The 20,491-nt window shown below is 38.1% G+C and overlaps 1 protein-coding gene across 1 annotated transcript; it reads left to right on the top strand.

Moving 5' to 3' along the window:
- Positions 1 to 3,260: 3,260 nt before the first annotated feature.
- Positions 3,261 to 18,929, top strand: prkag1 (protein kinase, AMP-activated, gamma 1 non-catalytic subunit). The gene is made up of 13 exons (XM_017479952.3): positions 3,261 to 3,411; positions 6,595 to 6,646; positions 7,336 to 7,436; positions 8,045 to 8,126; positions 8,207 to 8,265; positions 8,643 to 8,688; positions 8,777 to 8,831; positions 8,927 to 9,053; positions 12,349 to 12,514; positions 12,647 to 12,684; positions 14,793 to 14,939; positions 17,290 to 17,389; positions 17,490 to 18,929. Exons 1-13 carry the CDS (start codon positions 3,403 to 3,405, stop codon positions 17,507 to 17,509), a joined length of 1,002 nt encoding a protein of 333 aa, XP_017335441.1. The 5' UTR covers positions 3,261 to 3,402; the 3' UTR covers positions 17,510 to 18,929.
- Positions 18,930 to 20,491: the final 1,562 nt, after the last annotated feature.

Genomic DNA, 20,491 nt, shown 5'->3' on the forward strand with positions numbered 1-20,491 from the left:
CTGTGTGCCTGGGACCAGTCCAGACTGACACTATTCTGTTTTTCTAGGAGAAACCAGTATATGGAACTATTTTACATCTACTGAAATAAAACAAGACTTTGAATACTTGTTTCTCTAAATCTGCCTCATCATTTGAAATGTCTCACTAGCTGTGAAGGTTGGTATAGAAAATGTACGTTCATGTTCAACTTCCTTCTTTGGACATGCAGGGCTGGGACAGGGACTGATTGCAGGGAGTGAATTTCAAGGGGGGGGGGGGGGGGGGTTGGAGTTCCAGTTTAAATTGTCTACATTGGCAAAGTTTAGTTTTTTCAGGAAATGAGGGTTTTCATCTTTTATTCACTTGAAATCCTACGAAAGTGAATTCCCCACAGAAGTGTAGTATGGATATTCTGCATGTGGTTGCGCATTTTTGGCTTAAGTGATTGGCCATAATTCCAACAGGCTTCAGCCAATAGGAATGCTTCTCTATCATAGACATAAATATAATATAGATGGTGCCTGTTGCTGCGATATAATCAGTGCGTCCGTCATATTGATCTGGCTGGATAAAAACACAATAAAGTTTACATTTCTCAATCGATTACAATGGTTTGTGATCTATGTGTAGTTTAAAAAAAAAAAAAAAAAAGTTGTCTCCAGTTAATTACAATGTAGATAGTTAGACTTGGAAAATTATTCATTGCCATAAAGTATTGTGAAAAGTCATGCTTGTCAAGCATAGATTTGGCAAATTTTTCTTGGTTAATAGTTGTGGCGACATCTCTAATGTTATATAATTTATCAGCATTTGAGCTTTTCTTGTTTTTTCAGGTCAGAACACAGCTCATTCTCTTTAAAATACAGTGAAAAATGTAAATACTGAATCTTTAACTACTAATTATTGACCATCATTGAGAAAATGGAACAAAATCGGCAAATACAATTCAAATAAGGGGCGCGTGATGGCTTAGTGGTTAGCATGTTCTCCTCACACCTCCAGGATTGGGGGTTTGATTCCTGCAGCAGCCCTGTGTGTGCGGAGCTTGCGTGTTTTCCATGTGCTGTGGGGGACTCCTCCGGGTACTTCCTCCTCAAGTCCAAAGACATGCATAGTAGGCTGATTGGCATGTCTGTAGTGTGTGAATGTGTATGTGATAGTGCCCTTGAAAGTATTGGCAACCCGTCCAGGGTGTACCCCATGCTCCCTGTAGGATAAACAATATAGAAAATGGATGGATGGACAAATCAAACAGTGAAATGAAGTCAGTCTGCTTTAAATATTTTTATTATCAATAAAAGGATACAGATATACTCAAAAAGACAATTACAAAGAATTATAAGATAATAATAATAATAAATGACAAGCTATCAAATCATTATAGCCTATCGTTACACTTACTGTTTGGAGATGAGTGGGGAAACTGAAAACAGATGGTTTAGCTCCAGCTCTAATCCTGACAGTCTGACCTGTCCTGTTAAAGTCCTCTGGCTGAAAGCGCTCACTGCGCAGCACAAAGGACACGCTTGTGGGAAAACCTTCCCTTCTTACAGTGACTCCCCAGCTGTCTCTCTTTGGGAAACCTTCTGTGTGAGAAAAGTTAACTAGCCAACTAACTAAGATTCACAATATGTCAGTTGCTCAGCTGAAAAGCTTGTCATAAAAGTCAGTTTGGAGAAAAATGGTAATATAGATGAAAATCTTGATAACGGCCAATTTAGTTTACAATATAATCTATAATACACATATGCATCTCAAACAATTTGAATATAGTGGAAAAGTTCATTGTCAAAATATTATAATAAAGAGTTTATAATACAGAAATATCGACCCGAGAAGAGCTCTAATCAGCTAATTAACTCACCTGCAAAGGTTTCCTGAGCCTTTAATCTCTCAGTCTGGTTCAGTATGCACAATCACAACCATGGGGAAGATGAAAGTAAATTTTGCATTTCATTTGGAAATCAAGGTCTCAGAGTCTGAAGGAAGAGTGGAGAGGAACAGAATCCAAGTTGCTTGAAGTCCAGTCTGAAGTTTCCACAGTCAGTGATGATTTGGGGTGCCATGTCATCTGCTGGTGTTGGTCCACTGTGTTTTCTCATGTTGAGAGTCAGTGCAGCGCCTACCAGGAGATTTTAGAGCACTTCATGCTTCCATCTGCTGACAAGCTTTATGGAGATACTGATTTCCTTTTCCAGAAGGACTCTGCACCTGTCCACAGTGCCAAAACTACTAGTAACTGGTTTGCTGACCATGGTATTACTGTGCTTGATTATCCAGCCAACTCGCCTGACCTGAACCCCATAGAGAATCTGTGAGAGACACCAGACCCACCAATACAGACAAGCTGAAGGCCGCTATCAAAGCAACCTGGGCTTCCAGAACACCTCAGCAGTGCCAGTATTGAGTGCATAAATTAACATACTTTTCATAAGGTCCACAGTTCTGTATTATAAATTCTTTATTTTTGAGATACTGGATTTTTGATTTCCAGGAGCTGTAAGCCGTAATCATCAACATTAAAACAAAATAAAGGCTTGAAATATTTCACTTTATGTGTAATTAATCTAGAATATATGAAAGTTCCACTTTTTGAATTAAATAACTGGAAAAATGAACTTTTCCACGATATTATTATTATTATTATTATTTGTTAGATGCACCTGTAAGCTAAGACTTAAATAAGACTAAGACTTATTACTGATGCCTGGACCAATATGGCGGCGACGGTGACGTCGGCTACTGTACGATCCAGCGGCCAATGCGGCGTCTATGTTTATATGTCTACGGATGAGACCACCTCAGAGCCTAAAATCTTAACAAAAACCTGAAAGGATCCATGTTTAATCTATTTGAACACCCTTATTCATCTAAATTTATTGTCACTATCACAACTTGTTAAGTATTATATCCATCGTTATGTTTATCATCCAGCCTACATGTTTATTCTCTCCAAACAGAGATTCCTTTGAATGAACGGTGTTTTTGTGCCACACATAATTCATGTTGTTCATTAACCTTTCATGTATTTCATGTAAAAAAAAAAGCATAATGTTTGGAGGAGACATGAAATAAGTGTAATGTCCTTATATATTGTAGCGGTATTTTTATTCATATGTTTATATTGACACTCGGGTTATATAAAAGTTTTTGGTTTGTGTGTCTTTAAACACATATTTTTGGATTATTAGAGTGAAGCATAAAGTTGAAGACACATTTCAAAGATATTGTAATAGATAAAATGTTACAGGACTGCTCGTACGCGATAACATTGCAGCGACATGCTAGCAGTCATGAAACAGGAACAGAACAGTCCGTTTTACCTGCACTATCTCGTCATTTCCGGTCGACGCTCCAGGCTGAGCTGAAGTCGGCAGCTGGGGTGTTTTTTGTTTTTTTTAGAAGAAAACCGTGTATGGACCATGGAGTGTGTGAGTATCGAATGTTTTCCCGAGGCAGGATGTGCAAATCAACTTGGTGAAAGCCGCCGTTAGTTAGATAAGACTCTCTCTCTCTGCTTATGCAGTGTTATAACGTTAAGGTCTATCTAGTTTCGCTGTTTATTAGCCTGAATTAGAAATGAGTTAGCTAGCAAAGATTAAGTGTGAATTAGCGCACACTCTTTGAATAGTCCTGGAAAACCTCTTGACACCAGTTCACATGTATCGCTAGCTAGAAAGGTACAAATTAGCATAGTGTCAAATAGCGATAAATAACTATCTAGCTAGTCGCTGTGCTGTATTCAGGCATTTGAGTGGTTAACGGACGTTTTCTAGCTGCCCAGTAACATGCTCTCTATCCTGCTTGCTCCGGTTAACGTTTTCTGTTATTGTCTGGAAGCTAAAAGCCAAACAATGTTATTTATTAATGTAGTTTAGCTAGTTTTGACACCTAATACTTAAGACGTCCCATGTTGTCAATAGAGCGCTATATACAGTTAACTATTGCTTATCTCGGTGGTCCTTAAACATAGAGTTCACCAGTGAAGATGATTAGCATGTTTGGATATCTGGTTGTCGCTAACTATCTGTAAAACTATTTATTTGCCCTTTAGTGGGAAGAGGAGGCTAGAGGGCAGATTACTGAGTGGACTGCTCCTCCACTGCATAGTTTTAAGTTCCTGCTCTGAAACTGTGCTTCCTTCTGGTCCTCCTCGGAAATCCGGGTGTAAGAGGTCGGAGCTCGTGATTACGACATGGCGTGTTCACGTAGTTTCAGCATAAACTTGATTTAAGTTCATATTTGGCCTTATTGATAATAAATGAAGAACTGAACATTTAACGCGCAACATGGAAGTTTAAATATTTCCACATTCATATCAGATGAGGACCAAGTCCGAGAGAGCTGGCCTTTTAAAATGTATTTTGTTTGTTTGTTTGTTTGTTTGTTTGTTTTTATCTAAGATGGACGTTTATTTTGGACCCAGTAGCACCCCCTGCTCCAAACACACATAATTCAACAAATTAGCTAATGTGTGTGTGTGTGTGTGTGTGTGTGTGTGTGTGTGTGTGTGTGTGTGTGTTAGAGGCTGACCTATAGTGGATTTTACTGATGTTAATGAGACTGGTCCTCTGCCACAGTGTTTCCGCCTGCAGAACTGCCGCTCAATCAATTTAATTTTTAACATCTATTTTTTCACCGTTCTGTGTAAATGCTTTAACATGTTACATGTTAAAATACCAGGAGAACAGCATTTTATAAAATACTCAAATCAGCCTGTCCGGCATCAACAACATGCAAAGGTCAAAGTCACTGAGATTGCATTTTCCCACATTCTGCTGCTTGATGTGAACATTACCGGAAGCTCTTGACTGGTCAGTGCATGATTTTATACATTGTACTGCTGCCACATGGTTGGCTGATTCAATAATTGCATGAATGAGCAAGTGTACAGGTGTTCTTAATAAAGTGGTCAGTAAGTGTGTAAGCCATGTTCATTTATTACCATGTTGAGTCCTTCAGCATTCAAGATTTATTGATGCAGATAACTAAGTTGGGTGGAACCTGCCAATAATCGATTAATAAAAAAAAAATATAGTTTTTAAAATTGATACTGAATGAAAACACAACACTCGAGGTAAAATAATGCTGAACATTATTCCAAAGATAAACAGTACTGACAGTACCATAAAAATGTACTGTACTTTTTTAAATGAAATAAATATTAATATATTAACTATTAATAAATATTAAAGTAAATAAAAGATATACATCCAAAATGAACCTAAAAGTAACACTCCAAATAACATAAAAATCGAGACATCCAAAATGAATTTATCTAAATAAATAAATAAATAAACACTTCAAATAACACAACAAAATTAGTCAGTAATTGTTTTTTTTTTCCGCCTCTGGAGGCTGTTCTCATACTGTATAATGACAGAGGACGCTTCTCAGCCGCTCCTGCAGCGGATGCGACCGGGTTAAAACTATCGGGGTTGATTTTTGCCAATAACCGAAAGTTCCAAAAATGAGTTAGTCTATTCGTGCCGATTTAATCAGCGAATCCGATCAATCGTGTGTGTGTGTGTGTGGTGAGTGAGTGAGTGAGCTAGAGCTAGCGAAACGCCATCTAGGGTGTTTAACTACAATGGGCAAATCTGGCCATCGGGGAAATATGACTAATAATATGTTTCTCCACAGATACATTACAGGGCATCCAACAGCTGCTGACTGTGCTGTCTAGTGTATCCACTGCTGCATTCACGCTATGTTTTAATTACCGTCATTACTAGATGACAACTCGGAGCCATTCACGTCCTCGGACTTAGAATTTTGCGTTTCTATCCGCCAAAATGAAACCATGTGAGATGATGTTGACAAATGCAAAATACATACACTGCGTATGTCTTTCGTTTATTTCAGATTAATCTTGGATTATTAAGACATTAATAATCGTTAATTATACAAATGATTACACAGAAATTTTACGAGATGACGACTTAACTACGTTCGAGTGTTTCCACATGACTTTGCAGCGGTCAGGTGGTACAAGTCGAAAAATTCCTAGTGTACAAGTTGTAATTGCAAGTTTTACAAGGACGTGAACGCGTTTTACAAGTCGGAATCTTGCATTGCGGTACTTATGACATGGCATGAAGGCAGCTCAATATCCATTGTTGTGAAGCTGTGAAACATCTCTACAAAGAATCTGAAACCTTTAAGTATGGTCACAGTCCAGGCAGAGTAATGTGGAAAAGTGATTAGTTGAATGCTTCTCCAAAGAAAAGATACTGCTGAATGGTATGGTACTACCTAAAGTATTTCTATGACAGAAAGCTGCAGGTCAAACTTGCTCCAAAATTAGTCACGTTGCAGGTTGTAGGTTGACTGTCACATGAGGCAGCTTGTTTAATATCTAATGTCTAATATCTGAAGAAGAAAACAAAGGAAAAAATTGCACAGTTTAAGAGTTAATAATTCACATACCAAGGAAGTGGGTCAAGAACTGGGGCAAAAGACTGTCCAACAAAGCAGTTTCAGTATATTTACATACTGCAGACTGCGAGACAATGCATGCATGTGTGTGTGTGTGTGTGTGTTGAACAAGCAGAGGTTTAATTGTTTGCTTATATCCTTCATGTGCCTAAGACTTGGGTTTTTCTGTTTTTCAGGTTCCTGCTATAGTTGATGAATTTGAGTGTAAAAAGGAGGCATACGTAGATGGTAAGAAGCTGTATATGTAAGGGATAATCCACGGATAGGTGTGCATTACACGATTTTAATGCACTAAGTGGAGTAAAGAGCCACCCGATATGAAGCAGAGGGTTGTTACCTACGCAGATGTAACGTACACCTAGCTGTGGATTATCCTGCTTATACCACAAGCACTTGCCAGTACTGACAAGTTAAAGCTGTCATTGATGTTTACAGTGCAAAATATGACTGAAAAGATCAAAATAATGGTTAATTACCGTTAGTTATGTTATACGGGTCGTTAGATCTAGAATTCCACTCGCTCTAAACCGTACATGGAGGTAAAGTAGTGCGATAAGATTACGTTTATTTGAATGCGTGTGTGAATTGCCTGCATTTGTGCCGCGTGTGTACTAATAACGAAGCTGTGAGTTTAACTACTGTATGCAGCTGCAACTGTACGTTACTATGGTTACAGTTGTTTTTAGGCCGAGCATTAATTCAGAACTGTGATTAAACTGACTGGAACTACCTGTGCATTATACATTTTGAACGCACACTTTCCAGCCAATCAGAATCGAGTATTCAGACAGACCACGGTATTCTATATTGTGATCCATGCTGAAATTTGGCGTTTGTCATTTAATCTCATTCACATTTTGCTGCCTAAGAGTTTCAGTGTAAGATTAATAGTGCTTGATTTTTCTTTTTCGATCTAGATCCTGAGCACAATGTGTACACTCGCTTTATGAAGTCCCACCGCTGCTATGACCTGGTGCCCACTAGCTCCAAATTGGTGGTGTTTGACACGTCTCTGCAGGTCAGTCGCTGTTGTCCCACCATGAATGAGGGTTGGCAGAGATCACTCCTGCTGCCATAACTTTCACACCAAAAAGATGCACAATAAGACAGTTAGAGCAATATCGTGACTCCCTGTACAGTGTGACAGCACGGAACATGCGTGTGTTTAGCCAATCAGACATGGTCTTTTTGAAGGGGAGGACATTTAATTCATCATAAACAAATCCACAGAAACACCCACCAGTGACAGACGACAACATTTATAAGTGGACATACACATTGATCCCAAACTGCGTGATTTGAAAAGGAAATGTTGAAAACAGTTGTCGACTAAACAATTAATACAACTGTGTTTTGGGTTGGGTTTTTTTTGGTTATAGCCCTGCTAAGTAGCGAACTAACGTAAATAAAACAAGATATTATTTATTGGAAATCCACACTTGATTTACAGTCCTCTTTGGAGACAGATCGCCCTTAAGTGGAGCTATCGAAACTAGAGTCTGGAAATGCTGTGTGTTGGGAAAGTTATTGGTAAGGGCGTAGATGTTTTTCTATCACAGTGGGATACTTGAGAGATGCAGACTTGTGTTTGCTTGTGTCAGTGACTAGTTTCCACTCCTTTACCAGGTGAAAAAGGCTTTCTTTGCTCTCGTCTCAAATGGAGTGAGAGCTGCTCCGCTCTGGGACAGCAAGAAGCAGTGCTTTGTTGGTAAGTGTTGATACAGTATGTACAATTCACCATGTATTCATTTCCCTTTCTGGTATATTCTAATTATATGTTTATTATAGGTATGTTGACCATAACAGACTTTATCAACATACTTCATCGCTACTACAAGTCACCGATGGTAAATATTCTCCAGTAATGAGAGAAACATTTTTTATTTATTTTTACACAGTGCCTCCTCTGTGTATTGCATCGGTTAAACGTAATTTATTAAGTGTAAATCGATGAAATTAAATAGACTAATTTGGTAGACCAGGGGTGTCCAGCCTTATCCGCAAAGGGCCGGTGTGGGTGCAGGTTTTCATTCCAACCACCTGAGTCTATTGAAAGCCAAGATCAACTGATTAAACAGGCGGAATCAGGTGCTTGGTTGGAATGAAAACCTGCACCCACACCGGCCCTTTGCGGATAAAATTGGACACGATCAACTGCAAACCTCAGTATGGTAGTCATGATCTAAATTCTGTTTCAAACGATTGTCTCTGATTGATGTTTTAGGTTCAGATATATGAATTGGAAGAACACAAAATAGAGACATGGAGAGGTAAATAAAACATTTTTCAGTAAAACGAGCTGTACGGCATCAATGTAATATTACTGAATATTTTGTTTGTCTGCATGGTCTTTGATAGAGGTCTACCTACAGGATTCCTTCAAACCTCTTGTTAGCATATCACCTAATGCCAGGTAACAAAAACACATTACATAATTTGAGTATATTTGTGTGGAAAAATGTGAAAAGATGTATTTCTTAAGTGTCTCTATTCTCAACATCCCTCCAGTCTGTATGATGCCGTGTCATCTCTGCTAAAGCACAAGATCCACAGGTTGCCAGTAATCGATCCTCTTACAGGAAACACGCTGTACATCCTTACTCACAAGAGGATCCTCAAGTTCCTCAAACTCTTTGTAAGCATGAATTTCAGTATGTCCCGCTCCACACGTAGGTCTTAGTACCATTCACTTACACACAGCACACAAGGTAAAAAGAAGCCTAGCTCTATCACTGATGCTTCGATCGCTTAAGTCCAGGTTCTGTTTGTGTGAGAGGATTTAGTGTAGGACCGTGCCATATCGTATCGTCCACGATATACCCGTACAGTTCCTCCCCACGATAGGAATTTGTCATCCCACGATACTGATGATATAGTCGATGATGTGTTTACCCGCTGCAACGTGCGCACGTCGCACGTAGAATGAGAACAAGCATGGCGGAAAATGAATCGCAAAAAAAGGAGCTTCCTCCTTAACATGGAAGTGATTTGGATACAGAAGATCAGATGTGAATCGAACGTTTTTGATTTGTAAAGCGTGTCAAAAACCCCTATCAACAAAGGGTGGAAACACAAGAAATTTGTTCCAAGACCTCAAACAAAAACACCGACTAGAATATGAGGAAAGCCAGAAGATAGTGTTGACTTACTATTTTCATGTCATCATTTAAATTCTTACTGCAAAAAATCTGAAATATCATGATACCGTTTTAAGTCTATATCGCTCATCTCTGATTCAGTGCTAGGTGTTTGTATGGTGACGTGCTTTTGGTTGGGAGTGGAAGGTGCAGTATCACTTAGACATGCACCGATACTAAATTTCTCAGTCGATACGATAACCGTTTATTCAGAGTGATATCGGCCGATACCGATAGTTGTGCGTTTTATACCTTCTTATAAATTAATAATAATTAATTCCACAATTCTGAAAGAAATGCAAACAAAAACTTTATTCTCTCCATTTCAACAAGTTGTTTCACAGTAACTGGTCTCATAAACAGAAAACACATTACTCAAATTAACACTAACACATGAATTAAACTCTGAAGATTGAAGTAAGATTTCTTAACTTACTGAATGTTATTAATTCATATTAACATTGACTGAATTCTGAAAAGCCTCCTGTTAGTCTCACATTCACTCTCCACAAACAAAAGCATTTCTACTTCATCAGTGAACATCAAACTGGTAATATATTATATCTACTTTTTATTTATTAACATTAAGTGGATCTGAAATATACTACTCTATAAATATATTTTTCTGTGCTATCTATCTATATATATATATATATATATATATATATATATATATATATATATATATATATACTTTTTTTGTCAACTCATCTTCATTTAAATCTTTCCAACATGTACTGGCCCTTTAATTCAGCTTGAGCAGTGTGGCAAAAGTGTTTTTTTTTTTTTTTTTTTTTTTTTTTGACTCAACGCTGAAACTCCCGCTTCACTGCTGTTCACGTCCGGTGTAAATTTTTAGCAGTGCAGAGATTACAGAGCTTACAAACTGCAGTTTTGTCGTCATTCCACACAGCACGTAATCGATGTGTTTTCTCGCCCTCTTTTGATTGACAGGATATAATCGGCCCTGATCATCGGATGTTTTTAAACTATCTCTAGTATCGCTGTCAGAACTGTGCTGAGGTTTTCCGGCTTTTTATTTTCCTGCAAATCAATGGTCTACTGCCCTCTTCCTTTCATTGTTACTGCCGGAATTCAAATTTAGTTTTTTGTTTTTTTTTCTTCAATGACAAGTCACCAGATACTGCTAGTTTTTGTTTTTAGAATTTTCCATCCACTTTTGTAGTGTATCTGACTCTATACTAAATAAACATTAATGCTATTAGCTTTATACAAGCTGACAGGTGTATAAATAGCATATCCTTTAAACTGTGGACACTAGTCCTGGATGTCCACAGCCCTACAGAGATCATCATGTTACCTCTGTGCCACTAGGGTCATGGGGTGGTTTTGAGGGGCTGTAAGCGGAGTTGATGACATTTTAGTGTTTTCAGGTTTGAGGTTTTGCCCCTGACTTCTGAACTGCTTCTGTGGGAGCACATTTTGATCTTATTCACAGCATTAGCTCTGTGTGTTCCTGGAAGGAAAGTAGGATGATGTTTTATCAGTGAATTGACCTGTTCTTCTCATAGCTCTTCTTGAAGCAATATTTGTGAAAGAACTGTTTATGCAATCTGCATACTAGGTTAAAATGTATAATATGTTGCATCATCATTTTTATAATACCGTTTTTAACAGTAGTCATACTAGTTGAAAAGCATGTTTAAAGGATTTAGGGGCAGTGTGCAAGGTTTTGAAGGGGCATATTTGGAGTATTTTTAGACTACTTTTGTAACAACCTTATGAACTGAACAAATGTAGACACACACACACAGACCAAAAACAGTGCTGGTGACATGGTACAAATTTGCAAAGAGAAATGAATGATACAAAATGGATGGTAGTATATTGAGTATTTTCTCAAACTGGTTCCACTGGTTGTTTCCATGACCACGAGTAAACAGACAAACAGGACTCTGTAGCTCCATACAGTGATGTAAGCAACTATATGATATTTGAACTGATCAGACACAGGAAGGTCTCAGAATGAAATAGCGTTGAACGTGTGCGCACACCACGTCTTGTGAACTCAAACCACCTCAGCTTTCTTGCTCAAAAGATGTCTTTTTTTCCACTTTGAAGTATATAGCCAACTTGTTTCAGCTAGTACCAAGACCATCATGGTGTGAATGTGGTGTGTTGGAAGTGTTAGAACGCATGTGGCAGATCAGTAATTAAAGGCAGGTTTGCTCTAAATATTCAGAATGTTTTATAACACAATATAAACACTTTGTTATCCTCTATAGCCTAGCTTCTTCCATGTGCTTTGTGGATGATAAGAGGCGCTGAACCTCACGGTCTGGGTTAAAGCGGTTAAGGCTTTGGGTTACTGATCAGAAGGTCAGGGGTTCAAGCCCCAGCACTGCCAAGCTGCCACTGTTGGGTCCTTAACCCTCTCTGCTCCATGGGCGCTGTATCATGGCTGACTTTGCACTCTGACCCCAGCGTCCTGAAAAGAATTTCACTGCGCATATGTATATGTGATCAATAAAGAATTATTATGATTATTATATAGCATTTTTTAACCTTATCAGATCTACAAAGCACTTTACACACACACACACCAATGGTAGCTGAGCTACAATTTGGGGTTCAGTGCCTTGTCCAAGGACACTTCGGCATGTGGAGTCATGTGGGCGGGGAATCGAACCGCCAACCCTGCGACTAGTGGACAGTAGCCAAATAGCCACAGCTCTTTGAAAAGCATGTTTAAAGGATTTAGAGGCATTGTGCAAGGTTTTGAAGGGGCATCATGTCAAACTTGATCTTTAATCCCTTTGTGGCTGTTTTCAGATTTCAGAGATGCCCAAACCAGCATTCCTATCGAAGTCTCTAGAAGAGCTCAACATTGGAACATTCCAGAACATTGCCGTGGTCCACGCTGACACACCCCTCTACACTGCGCTGGGAATCTTCGTCGACCAGAGGGTGTCTGCCCTGCCTGTAGTCGATGAGAATGGTGAGATGCTGAAATGATTGTGTGAGAGCAGAGAGTTGGGGTAGAAATGTTTAACTTTAGATTGTGAAGTTTGATGGCAGTTAATAAATTGTCTTTTCCCTTCTGCCCCTCCTTCCCCTTTTCTTCACACAGGAAGGGTGGTTGACATATACTCCAAGTTTGACGTCATAGTAAGTTTCTAAATATTTCTTTGTGCTCACGTGCAAGTTTTTTGCCAAGATTGAGTGTCAATGTTATTAATGATTGTGTGATTCCGTTTTTTACCAGTGAAAGGCTGACTTAAATGAAAATTTACATGGCATTAGACTGTGGCCTTTTTATATATATATATATATATATATATATATATATATATATATATATATATATATATATATATATATATATATAGCTGTTTCTTATTCTGGTGTTTTCATATGATTTAATGTTTTGAACATTTGACACACACACGGGATAATACAAGATCACTTGTACTTGTGCAGCAAAGTGTTAGCTATTCACTTTTGAGCTAGCATACAGAGAGTCATTTGATTTGGGTAAATTTAATGAAAAGCATATGGAGAACAGCAAATGCTCTCACTGTGTAAAACCTGTATCACTGCAGCACTTGCTGTAAACGTTATACACTTTGACACTGTGACTTCTTCAGTGCTGTGAAAAAGTATTTGCCCCATCCTGATTTCTTCTGTATCTCATACTAAATAGTTTTAGATCTTCAAACGAAATACAGTTTTTCTTTTTTTATTGTGGAAAAAAAAAGTTATCCAACACCTATCACCAATGTGAAAAATTAATTGCCCACTTAAACTTAAAATCTGGTTGTGCCAACTTTAGCAGCAATAACTGCAACCAAATGCTTCTGATAACTGGAGATCGGTCTTTCACTTACTTCTAGGACTAGAACTTACTCCTATGCTTTGCATCATTGTCTTGCTGCATAATCTAGTTGCGCTTGAGTTTCAACTTATGGACTGAAGACCAGACATTCTCCTTTAGGATTTTCTGGTAGAGAGCAGAATTCATGTTTCCCTCAATTACTGCAAGTTGCCCAGGCCCTGAAGCAGTAAAGCATCCCCACACCATCACACTTCCACCACCATGCTTGACCATAGGTATAATGTTCTTTTTGTGTAATTTTTGTTTGGTTTACACCAGATGTAACGGGACCCCTGTCTTCCAAACAGTTCCACTTTCAACTCATCAATCCACAGAACATTCTCTCAAAAGGTTTGAGGATCATCATGGAGTGTTTTGGCAAAATACAGATATTCTTCTGGGTTAGCAGTGGTTTTTGACTTGCCACTCTTCCATGGATGCCATTTTTCCCCCAGTGTCTTTCTGATAGTGGAGTCATGAACAGTGACCTTTACTGATGCAAAAGAGACCTGTAGGTCCTTTAATGTTGTCCTTGGCTCTTTTGTTACTTGCTGGATGAGTCGTTCCTGTGCTCTGGGAGGAATTTTGGAAGGTCGCCCACTTCTGGGGAAAGTTCACTACTGAGTGAATTTTTCCATTTGGAGATAACGGCTCTCACTGTGCTCCTTTGGAGTCCCAGAGTCTTTGAAATAGCTTTGTAATCCTTCCCAGACTAATGTATTCTTCAATTTCTCTTCATGTTGCCATAGGGTGTTACTGGGTAACTTCATGCTGTTGAAAAAGTTCTATTTTAGTGTTGATTTGATTGAACAGGGTTTGCAGTAATCAGGCCTGGTTGTGTGTAGTCAGCTGAACCCCATCATGAATGCAGTTTCATAGATTTGGGGAATTAGTAACTACGGGGGGCAAATACATTTTCACACAGGCCCAGTTGGTATTGGATAAATTTTTTGCTTCAATAAATAACATTATCATTTAAAAACTGTACTTTGTGATTACTCAGGTTGCCTTTGTTTTATCTTAGGTTTAGTTTTAATTTCTGAAACAATTTAGTATGAGATGTACACAAAAACAGAAATCAAATCAAATACATACAAAAAGAAATCAAATACATACAGTGCTGTGAAAAAGTCAGATTTATTCCTTGCTGCAGAATATCCAACATAGACAATTTTACCTTCTTCTTGCTTGTCTGTGGAGTCAGTGAGCAGTGTAGGTGTCAATCAGGACAGATGAACTGACACTGAATTGACGTTGTTGAAGTGTGTGTGTAGTGACAGTGCTGGATCAGTGCAGTTTACTGGTGTCTATTTACAGCCTTAGGCTTGATTATTGATCAGACAGGCAGAGTTCATCATCACCTCTATTTTCAGTCAGCCTCTTACTCTTTTTACGCTCATAGAATCTGGCTGCAGAAAAGACATATAACAACCTGGATATTACTGTCACAAAGGCCCTTCAGCATCGCTCTCAGTACTTTGAGGGAGTTCTCACCTGTCAAGCACATGAGACACTGGAGGCCATCATCAGCAGACTGGTGGAGGCAGAGGTGAAACACACGAGCACATGCTTCTGCTGTTTTTTCTACAGGGTGTCCCAATAGTCTCCATACACGGGGAAAATTAACACTTTTTAGCTAAATGTCTTCATACTTATTGTGTGTGTGTGTGTGTGTGTGTGTGTGTATTAGAGCTGCAACAACTAATCAATAATGATCGACTATGAAAATCATTCTCATTATCGATTAGTTGGTCTGCGCGCAGTATGGGGTGTGTTTATTCATTACATTATTTCTGTTCCGAAAACACGCCTCGGAGAGTAAATACTAAAGTTGTGTCCCAAATGATGTACTATACACTTGTACTATGCATTATGTACTCTACCGTCTGGTGTATGAATTTTAGAAAGGTAAGATCATCTCAAATATAACACTAGTGGGTTTTTTTTACTAACCGGTAGTATAAGCCGCTTCCTAGTCGACGGCGCATGACGTCATACGCATGTAATGCAACGCCGCTAGCTTTAGCAGAATACCCAGAGTCACCGACAATGACTTTCTTCAGTTTACTTTCTGTCAGCGTTACCTTTTATTCCCAACATGACCCCAGTCACCACCAGACGGAGGCGAAATCGTCACGTGACTGAGGAAGAAAGTGTGCGACCTCTAAGGCAGGGCAGCATTTTATATTAAACACCGATAACTAAGTTTGGCAGTACCTGCCGATAACCGATTAATCAAATTAAAGTATTGCTGAACTTTATTACAAAAATAAACAGTATTGACTGTACCATTGAAAACGTACTGTACTTTTTAAAATTTAATAAATACACAAATATTAATCTATATTAACTTTTAATAAATATTTAACGAAATAAAAGATATACATCCAAACTGAACCAAAATGTAACACGTGCGTGTATATATATCAAGCAATTGCAAACAACACAGGTTTATATAAAAATAAAAAAAACTTTGTTAAATATTGGTGTGCAACAATTATTGGCACCCTTTTAATCAATACTTTGTGCTGCCTCCCTTTGCCAAGATAACAGCTCTGAGTCTTCTCCTATAATGGGGTCTGAGATCGTTCCTCCATACAGAATCTCTCCAGATCCTACAAATTTCAGGTCCATGCTGGTGGACTCTCCTCTTCAGTTCATCCCACAGGTTTTCTATGTGTTTCAAGTCAGGAGACTGGGATGGCCATGGCAGGACCTTGATTTTGTGGTCAGGAAACCATTTTTGTGTTGATTTTGATGTATGTTTTGGAGCATTGTCCTGCTGGAAGATCCAACCACGGCCCATTTGAAGCTTTCTGGCAGAGGCAGTCAGGTTTTCATTTAATATCTGTTGATATTTGATGGAATCCATGATGCCATGTATCCTAAAAAATGTCCAGGTCCCCTGGCAGAAAAACAGTCCCAAAACATTAAAGAGCCACCACCATATTTAACAGTGGCCATGAGGTACTTTTCCATATGGCTACCTCTCTGTGTGCGCCAAAACCACCTCTGGTGTTTATTGCCAAAAAGCTCTATTTGGTTTCATCTGACTATAGAACCCAATCCCATTTGAAGTTCCAGTCGTGTCTGGCAAACTGAAGACACTCGAGTTTGTTTTTGGATGAGAGTAGAGTCTTTTTTCTTGAAATCCTTCCAAACAACTTGTGGTGATGTAGGTGACTTCAGATTGTAGTTTTGGAGACTTTCTGATACCAAGATGCAACTAACTTCTGCAATTCTCCAGCAGTGATCCTTGGAAATTTTTTGGCCACTCGAACCGTCCTCTTCACAGTGCGTTGAGACAGTATAGATACATACCTATCTCATATATACTCCTGTGAAACAAGAAGTCATGGTTGAACAATTTCCTATTCCTAGTCACCCAGGTGTACCAAAAAAATTAAATATCAATGGGAATATACTTCAAATATATTTTTCTCATATGAATTCATAGGGATGACAGTAATTGTTGCACACCTATATTTAACATTTTTTTTTTGATAAACCTGTGTTTTGTTTGCAATTGTTTGATATCCATGAGAGCAGAGTATTATTGATTTTTGAAAGATCAAAAGGCCTTCTTTTTTATACACAATTATACAAAAAAAAAAAACTTTTTAAATGGGTTTTCAGTTTCGGTTTTCGGCCCAGTGCATCCTGAAGTTTGGGTTTCGGCCCAGAATTGTCCTTTCGGTGCATCAGTACCGTATTCTCCAGCAGTCATGATGACCTAAAAGGTTTGCCTGCTTTAATCAGAGAAAAGTGTATTTCTGCATCATTTTGATTAATAACTCAAAGGTAAAAATCACTGTAAAGTACATTCTAAAAGATCTTCCTCACCTGGTAAAGCATAAATCATTTTTGTCACTCTTTCCCTCTGCCACATGTTCTTTCAGGTGCACAGACTAGTCATAGTAGATGATCACGAGGTGGTGAAAGGCATCGTTTCTCTCTCGGATATTCTTCAGGCTCTGGTGCTCACCAATGGAGATAACGGTAAGACCACGCGCTTTAAAGTGCATCTTAATCATTTCATATTGTCCCAAACATTTCTGCAATGTTCATTACTGGTTAAAATCATGTTTCCTTGTTTCAGAGTGCAGTTGGATACACTAAGAGAGGTGAGACGAGAGGAAGAGGGGAGACGAGAGAGAGCTTACAAAGCAAAGCGACGCAAGGCCAATCACAAAAAAAAAGGAATCAGCAAGTCATCTAATCTTAGCTTGTAGAGTGAAAAAAAAAATCTCCCACAAGCCTCTCCTGTTAGGTAACGATAATAATCCAGATTATTTTAGAACTTAAGTAGACGTTTAACAGAACCTCTCCCTTCTTCTCTTCCTCTTTCTCTTGAGGAAGATGACCTGTGAAAAACAGAGCAATATACAGACGTGTAAGGGGTAAAGCACAAGCGCAATCATAGCAAAGCACACACCAAAATCCTCAACTTGTAAAACCTGAAGCAGCTGTAAAGCCCGCTGTGAAACCTGCAGCTTTTCATGACTCAAGATCAGGTTTTGCCACTTATTTATTTCTTACACACGGTGTAGCGAAGGAAGGGATGTGGAAAATGTCATTCGGCAGACAGGCAGATCCTAGCATGATTTCAGGTAGTACGTATATAACTAGGCTTTTGCTTTTACTACTAGTGCATGTCCTATTAAGAGTCATTATGATCCACTTCTTCCTAAATATGGGATGCTACCTAATGTGATGTAAAGAACAACGAGAAATTACAGCACTCGCATACAAAGGATTTTTATATCCTGAAGTTCGACTACTCTACAGAGAGTACAGATGTTTGAATGTCATATGGGCCCTTGTAAACATTCTTTACTATTAGCTACTGACCTGTACTATCCGGTCCACTCACACTAGTTCATTTTGTCCTAAGAATTAGACGGAACTTCTTTTTCTTTTTTTCACCTCACAGTCCAGAAAAGCTGGAACTTTGATTTTAAAGTTAACAGCTAACAAAATTGTAAGTTATTGGGGTTTTTTTGTGTGTGTGTATTTTGTTTTTTTTGTTTTTTTTTGCTATTGCATATCATATCTTTCACAATATGGTTGAAGTGAATCCTCATCATTTTGTTTTGATTTTTTTGTGTGTAAAATTCATGCAAATTCATGCTTGAAGTGTGTTTAAGTGGGGGAACAGTGGAGTGCCGTAGTTTTCCATGTAATAATTTCAAAACCAAATTTATGATCAATGCCAGTTTGTTTGAGTTCTTCGATTTGGACGCCTTGAAAGACCAGTATCTTTAATGGTGAGTGTGGATGATGGATCTGTTTAGTAAATATTGGCAGCTTTTCCTCAAGGTTTTGTGTCATGGAGGGCTGCTCTCCAAACTGTAGGAAAGGTAAATGACCATTCCACTATATACACACACCATGTGTTTTTGTTGTTTTATTCTTAATCAAAGATTGTTTTATTCTTAATTAATGAAATGTGTATACAAATGTGTATATTTGAATATTTACATTTTATATTTCACGTCAATTTGTAACGCATGACTGAAATAAAACATTTTATCTTAAACATGGCTTAGGTTTGTGGTTTCATATAATTATATATAGATAACATAAAATATGTCAAATGTTAATAAAATCTCAAACCCATATGTTATTCATAATAGAACATAGAAAACATATCAAATGTTTAAACTGAGTAAACGTCCCATTTGAAGAAAAAAATAAGGTCATTTTGAATTTGATGGCCGCAACACGTCTCAGAAAGGGATGGGACAATAAAAGGCTGGAAAAGTAAGTGTTACTAAAAAAGAAAAAGCGGGAGGTTAATAGGCAACAGGTCAGTAAGATGATTGGATATAAAAAGAGTATGTTGGAGAAGCAGAGTCTTTCAGAAGTAAAGATGGGCAGAGGTTCACCAATCTGCAAAAAACTGCATCTACAATTAGCTGAACAATTTCAGAATAATGTTCCTCAACGTAAAATTGCGAAGACTATGAATATCGCATCATCTATGGTACGTAATATCGTCAAAAGATTCTGAGAATCTGGAGAAATATATGCGCAAGGGACAAGGGTGAAAATCAATATTGCATGCCCGTTATCTTCGGGCCCTCAGGCATCAGTGCATTAAAAACATGCATGATTCTGTAATGGAAATCACTGCATGGGCTCAGAAACACCTCCAGAATTCATTGTTTGTGAACACAGTTCACCGTGACATCCAGAAATACTGGTTAAAGCTCCATCATGCAAAGGAGAAGCCATATGTGAACATGATCCAGAAACGCCGCCGTATTCTCTGGGCCAAAGCTCATTTAAATTGGACTGAGGCAAAGTGGAAAACTTCTGAGGTCAGACGAAGAGAAATTTGAAATTCTTTTTTGGAAACCATGGACACCGCGTCCTCTAAACAAAAGAGGACTAAAGAGGAGAGGGACCATCTGGTTTTTTATCAGTGCTCAGTTCAAAAGCCGGCATGGTATGGGGTGCATTAGTGTACATGTAATGGGCAGCTTGCACATCTGGAAAGGCAGCATCAATGCTGAAAGGTATATACAGGTTTTAGAGCAACATATGCTTCCATCCAGATTCCATCCCATCCTTACTTATATATATATATATATATATATATATATATATATATATATATATATATATATATATATATATATAAAATGAGTATGTATTACTTTTTATGGATGCAAAAAAAAAAAAAAAAGCACTGAATTAAACTATAGTCCTAAATGAATAATATATATTCTAGTGTGTGTCTGTGTGTACTGGGTTCTTTAAAATCTGTATGACCAGCACAGTCCCAACAAGGTAAATGGATTCAGATGTTTTGAATTTGAAAACTTGAGAAAGTCGCACTCATGGCTGGGAGCAATGAAAGAAAAGTCTTTGAATGAAAGAAAAAAACATTTAACATGTAGCGTGGCAAGAAGAATGCATTTATTCTATAAATGTTTCATTAATTATTTGATTTTGGAAAATGTTTGTACAAAGATGACAATTTACCACAGCAGTCTTAACACACTGCGCTTACATCTGAACTCTCAATGCGCAGCAAAAACATCTCTGAAAACATAAACATGATGTCATCAGTAGTCCTACACTTTTATTTTGAAG

This window comes from Ictalurus punctatus, chromosome 11 (genome assembly GCF_001660625.3).
Source record: "Ictalurus punctatus breed USDA103 chromosome 11, Coco_2.0, whole genome shotgun sequence".
NCBI lineage: Eukaryota > Metazoa > Chordata > Actinopteri > Siluriformes > Ictaluridae > Ictalurus > Ictalurus punctatus.